Source organism: Trifolium pratense, linkage group LG4, assembly GCF_020283565.1.
Source record: "Trifolium pratense cultivar HEN17-A07 linkage group LG4, ARS_RC_1.1, whole genome shotgun sequence".
Taxonomy (NCBI): domain Eukaryota; kingdom Viridiplantae; phylum Streptophyta; class Magnoliopsida; order Fabales; family Fabaceae; genus Trifolium; species Trifolium pratense.
In genome coordinates, this window is record NC_060062.1 from 40,700,661 (window position 1) to 40,706,660 (window position 6,000).

Sequence of the window (6,000 nt, forward strand, 5' to 3'; positions counted from 1 at the left end):
TTTGTGTTTTTTTCTTATAATTTCTCAAGTGGAGAAATCTCAAGGATAAAGATTGAACTGAACTCTCATGTGACCTACGAGAATCACTTCACCATAAGAAAATGATTCTCTTCAAGTTTTAGGGTAGAGATTTATCCGATTAAAAAAACACGAAGAGAAAAAACTAGATTAAATCTTCACCTAACGTTAGTCTTAGTAATTCTTCTAAATAGTCACGTTTTTCAATTACCATGACACAAACGAACTACATTCTAATTTCTTGTGAGATTTACCACAACGACTCCATCAAAATCCACGAATCTTCACTAATTTACTCTCACTCATACTAAAGTATAATAACTCATTCCTCAATAACACATGACTATTATTAGAATTTTCACGATGAATTTATAATATTTTATTAATAATATATTATATCACAAGATAAATTAAATAGTTTTGCTTCAAATTTTATTAAAAATATTTAATAAAAAAGCCTTGATATATTATCAACCGATTATTACTAATTTAAAATTTTGCAACAAAAAAAAAAGTTACAAAAATGAAAAAAATCAAAATGATTGAGGCTAAAATCCTAATGTTGGCCTTCATATTAACTACTTTTCTTTTTTGGGAAAAAAAAAATAAAAAAATTTGAACAAGCCGGGAAAAAAATAAAAATAAAAATCAATGCATTAATATCATAGGTAAACTCAATACTATATTTTTTGGTTACAATTCTCAAGTCTCAACATAATAATTGACCAATTTCCTCCAGCTATATAATTGTCAGCATTGTCTCCAACATGGATGATAACTTAGATTTGGTAACAAAATTAAGAGGCAAGTCCATAATTTATCCATCTAAGCTTTGTTTGTAGCTCTTTAATTCATCTTTATGAATTCAAGCATGCCTGAATTTCTTCCAATGTTTATTTTCCTTTGGTTTCTGGTACTAACTTTGCTACGAAAAGAATAGTTAAAAGGGAACATCCAGCATATAAAAATAAAGTACCTGCCCAAAAATAATAATAATAATAATAATAATTATGTTACTAATTAAGATGGAATAAACTAAGTTTTCTTACTAATTGTAGTAGTTTATTTTATTGTGCTTACCAGGAGAACTCCAACTCATAAGAAAGTTGAAAGTATATGAAACTACCCAACCTCCTAACCAATTTATCAAAACTACCAAACTTCCAGCAGTTCCCTTCACATGTATAGGAAATATCTGCGATATAAACAGTTCGTCGGTTATTTGATAAGATAAAGCTAGCATAAACTCTATAATCGATATCATCTTTATATATAGGTATGGTTAAGAGTTACACTACGACTACGATACATACCTCGGACATTATTACCCAAGGAACCGGTCCCATTCCAATTGAAAATGCTGCTACATATATCTGATTAATTGCCAAAAAAATATGATACAATTTCAGGTCAAAAAGGACTTAATTATGTTTAAAGAATATGTAAGTAACAAATTTTTCCTTAACCTCAATTTCTTAATCAACATTTTCAGATTCGACTCACCAGAATACCAGCAACTGCTAATATTGGTACCAACTCAAGCTTTAAGTTCTGATCCTGATCCATGGAACAATACAGAAGTTTTAGAATTTGATTGACTAATTGAGATATAAACTGTTAGAATATAGAAAATATTATATTATTTGTTGAGAAAATATCTCTATGATTTGGTTTGTTTATTCTTAGCCCTATAATAAAGGGATTTAGTTTAGATTTAAGTTTATTCACTTGGTTATAAATACCAAGGTAGTCATACTATTTTATTTATGTAAATAGTAATGTAAATATTGTAATTAGGGTTATTGACAAGTATCAATAATATTCATTGTTTCTTGTTATTTTCTCCTATTCTTTAACCTAAATTACCAAAATTTCAACATGGTATCAGAGCCATGGTATCCACCTTGAAACATAATTCCGCTGCAATTTCTCCCAAGAATAATTAATTCTTGGTTATTCTTCACTTTACCTTTTTTATCTTCTTTTCATATAAACCCTAGCCGTCATTAGAATTTATTTTTATTTTGTTCCAGACTTTTGTGATTCTTGTTTACCCCTTTGCTTTCTTTTCTAACCGTTATTGATATGTTACTTAACACATGCAGTCACATGCCAATTTTCCATGAATCCTTTACCTTTAACCACCGTTTTTTCCCAAGATTGATCATCCGTCTCTCTTGATCTTGTTTTGGTGGCCTAATTACCTGTTTTGTGATACCTTAATCTGCGGGCATACCCCGTTTGTGATCCCTTAATCCGCGGGCATACCCCGTTTGTGATCCCTTAATTTGCGGGCATACCCCGTTTGTTATCCCTTAATCCGCGGGCATACCCCGTTTGTGATCCCTTAATCCGCGGGCATACCCCGTTTGTGATACCTTAATCCGCGGGCATACCCCGTTTGTTTTCCCTTAATCCGCGGGCATACCCCGTTTGTGATACGTTAATCCGTGGGCATACCCCGTTTGTGATACTTTAATCTGCGGACATTTTTACTTAATTTGATATGGATTCATCTCTTCGGTCGCTGCTTTACTACTTCTTTGATTGCTGCTCTTTATGGCTTGCTATCAATGGATTTAATTTATTTTTAGGGTTAATTTTGTAACAAGCTTAAAGCTTAGTAAGCTTTAGCTTGAGGGGGAGTGTTAGAATATAGAAAATATTATATTATTTGTTGAGAAAATATCTCTATGATTTGGTTTGTTTATTCTTAGCCCTATAATAAAGGGATTTAGTTTAGATTTAAGTTTATTCACTTGGTTATAAATACCAAGGTAGTCATACTATTTTATTTATGTAAATAGTAATGTAAATATTGTAATTAGGGTTATTGACAAGTATCAATAATATTCATTGTTTCTTGTTATTTTCTCCTATTCTTTAACCTAAATTACCAAAATTTCAACATAAACATTAAACACACCATAATCTATAGAGAAAATATGATTAGTAAAAACTTGCCTTGAGAAAGAAGGCAATTCCAGTCATAAAGCAGCCTAAAAACGTTCCACTTGCTGAAGCCTACATGCATATTATTAGTTAATTAGCACTTCTATAAGATTATTAACTAATGACATTATTAAAATTCAATTCCTCGAAAATAGAATTACAATTATAAGCGGCCTTCTTCCGGATTTATCCATCAAAATGGCTCCCAACACAGTGAATGGAACCTGTCATTCATTTTGACATATGCAGTTATTAAATGAAAGTGCAGTTATATGATAAGTAAATGTAAGAAAAATTCATCATATACTACCTGCATACAAGCATAGGCTATGGTACCAATTTTTCCTGAAGAAAGTCCTGCAAGTCAGGTTGTAGCGCGATATATAAATAAATAATATTAAGAGTGTTACTTTGATTTTTTAAAATTAGCATGTAGTTTTTTCAAACTTACCAGCTGCTACAAATGTCTCTGATGTATAAAATCCAATACCATTAATTCCAACAGATTGTTGACATACCATTAATCCGACACCAATCTGATATAATTTCGACCAGTTAGATACTTCTGAATCACTAGACGCAGTTTTTATTGAATTTGTGCTCGAAAATTAAGTATGTTACTTACAACTACGGAACGAGCATGTTTGTTCTGGAACAAATCCATAAGCTTAGTTTTAGGAAGGCTTTGAAGTGTTTCAATATAATCCTAGTCACAAAAAATAAGTCAATTTAGCTTATCAAACAAAGTCAAATTGATTAATGATTATGACGTATGAAACATTTTAAAGATGTTGAATTGAATCACTTAGAAGCTTAGAGATTACAAGAATTTCATCGGCTTCATTAGAAATATCAACATTCTTTCCCCGAAGTCGCCTTAAAGCTACTAGAAATTCTTTTTCGCGGCCAACTTTAGCCTGAAAAAAGAAAGTTTATTAATCTGCATTGCTATCTTCCTGTTATGCTACAAAGAACAGTTTTGTGCTTTAGATGTTTACCAGCCACCTTGGAGACTCAGGGATAAAACACAAACCAATCAGCAATGAAACACAAGGAACAAGACCTTTCAAAGTTCAAAAACAAGCAAAAAAGTTAGTACTTTTCTCACTTCATGGAATGCAACACTTAAAAGCTAAAAGCTAATATTATAGTATAACTTACCTGCTAGAGCTAATTGTCTCCAACTTAAAACACTTCCTATTAAAAATGAGACTGATGCTCCAATAACAATCATAAGCTGCAGAATAATAATAGTCAAGGCCAAAATCATTCTCAATGAAATCTTATCTTATAATAGAAACGTTTAACTTCAATCATAATTCATAACTAGCTCTTAAGTCACACATATGATTGGTTGTGATTTGTTAGGCGCGTATAAAAATTAAACTCTTATTAATATCTCCTACCTGATTTGTTGTTGCAAGTCCACCTCGAAGATTTTTCGGTGCTATTTCAGCTATATATATAGGGACCTGTTGCAATTTTTTGCTATGTGTTGTTAAAATTTTCAAATATCATCAAGAAGCAACATTAAGCTTCATTTTAAACTTTTTCTAGTAATTAGTAATTAATTACCACATATGAAATAACTCCAATTCCATATCCTGTGAAAAATCTTCCTATATCAAGTGAGTAAGGATCCTGCAGTAGAAAAAATATCACAAGTGAAAACTCTTCAGAATTTTGTATCATCTTTTTCTTAGGTAGATATTGTGTAGAAGATATATATACCTTTGAGAAGAAGACAGCTAACCATCCTGTTATGCAAAATCCTGTTGACAATCTCATTGCCTGTGAAATTTAAGGCTTATTAATAATGAATGGTCCTATAATGTAGTGTGCACATAGTCATAAGAAATTGAAATTTTTACATACCCCTTTTCGACCGATGAAATCTGTAATTCGACCACTTGTTATAGCCCCAAGCATTGCACCAATTGTTACTAAAGAACCAAACATGGAAAACTGCCATTTCCCACAAGATGTTATTAGTTGTCACTCTACCATTTATAGTGTCACTTTTGTTATATTACTAAAATATCTCTTTAAATAGTATATGTGTAAAACTTGTTTATACTGACCGTGCATACTGATTAAACTCATAAATTTAATGTCAACGAGTAGAGGACGTTAAAATGCTGACCTCAGAAAGAGATAGATTAAGATCTGCCCTTATAGCTGCTTGAGTGGGTGATGAATAGCCCACCTGCCAAAATAATAGCAGAAACCGACGATTAGTAAATTGTATTTTCATAATGTCTTTATCAATGTCTGCGACCTTTGATATTGAGGCGCAATTATACAAGCAAATGCGGTCAATAAGGTCACGAGTTCATTGACTATAACTTTCAAAAGACTCAAAAGATACTTACACAAGTTCCAAATGAAAAAGAACCACAAACAGCAACAAATGTGCTAAGCAAAACCATTCCAATGGATCCATTTTCCGCCCTTTTATTAGATTCAATATCTTGAAATTCGACAGCAGCATCCTTCTCGTTTTGAAGAATGAAAGGCTCTTTCAAATCTCGATGTCCATTTTCATGGCCACTCTCAACATCCTTGTGTTGCTCAATTGTCATATTTATTTTTTCAATATAGCCTCAAAATTGAGTAACACAAGAAGTTGAAAGCAATGTAACACAGGACATGCAAAAACATGATGTGTGATGAATGCTACTTATACTACATGTAATGCAACACATTTTTGTTTTAAATTTTATTAATTGATTCATTGGAATTTGAAGGGCACCGCATAAGATACAAAAAAATAATGTGTTAGATTGAATATATACAGAATGGCATGTGAGATTGAAGCTGTCATTGGCAATATGACATGGTGATAGTTGATCTTAGAATTGAGTATTGGGCCTAACTCATCATTACAAAACCGGCTTGTAAAGTGAGGATTGCCTCTAGTATATAAACACTTAGTCAGGCCATATCGCAACCGATGTGGGACTTCTTAACACCCCCGCTCGCGCCAAGCGCTATGGGCTTGAGGCGCGGATATGAATAGTGGAGGGCCCA

The 6,000-nt window shown here is 32.1% G+C and overlaps 1 protein-coding gene across 1 annotated transcript; it reads right to left on the bottom strand.

Annotated features, from left to right (window-relative positions):
* Positions 1 to 581: 581 nt before the first annotated feature.
* Positions 582 to 5,738, bottom strand: LOC123921733 (sugar transporter ERD6-like 16). The gene is made up of 18 exons (XM_045974385.1): positions 5,343 to 5,738; positions 5,114 to 5,176; positions 4,846 to 4,935; positions 4,702 to 4,761; positions 4,546 to 4,611; positions 4,377 to 4,442; positions 4,132 to 4,207; positions 3,969 to 4,033; positions 3,795 to 3,887; positions 3,596 to 3,676; positions 3,422 to 3,506; positions 3,281 to 3,327; positions 3,132 to 3,194; positions 2,983 to 3,042; positions 1,522 to 1,575; positions 1,332 to 1,391; positions 1,099 to 1,213; positions 582 to 994 (listed from the first exon to the last, which is right to left on the bottom strand). Exons 1-18 carry the CDS (start codon positions 5,550 to 5,552, stop codon positions 912 to 914), a joined length of 1,437 nt encoding a protein of 478 aa, XP_045830341.1. The 5' UTR covers positions 5,553 to 5,738; the 3' UTR covers positions 582 to 911.
* Between the last annotated feature and the right edge of the window lie 262 nt (positions 5,739 to 6,000).

What these genes read in the sequence shown, in the direction of transcription:
- LOC123921733 (XM_045974385.1), bottom strand. Translation starts at nt 5,552, where the DNA reads ATGACAATTGAGCAACACAAGGATGTTGAGAGTGGCCATGAAAATGGA. An exon ending in CTGAGTCTCCAAGGTGGCTG is followed by an intron (nt 3,888 to 3,968) that starts GTAAACATCTAA and finishes TTCTTTTTTCAG; the next exon opens with GCTAAAGTTGGCCGCGAAAA. An exon ending in GAAGAAGGCCGCTTATAATT is followed by an intron (nt 3,043 to 3,131) that starts GTAATTCTATTT and finishes ATATGCATGTAG; the next exon opens with GCTTCAGCAAGTGGAACGTT.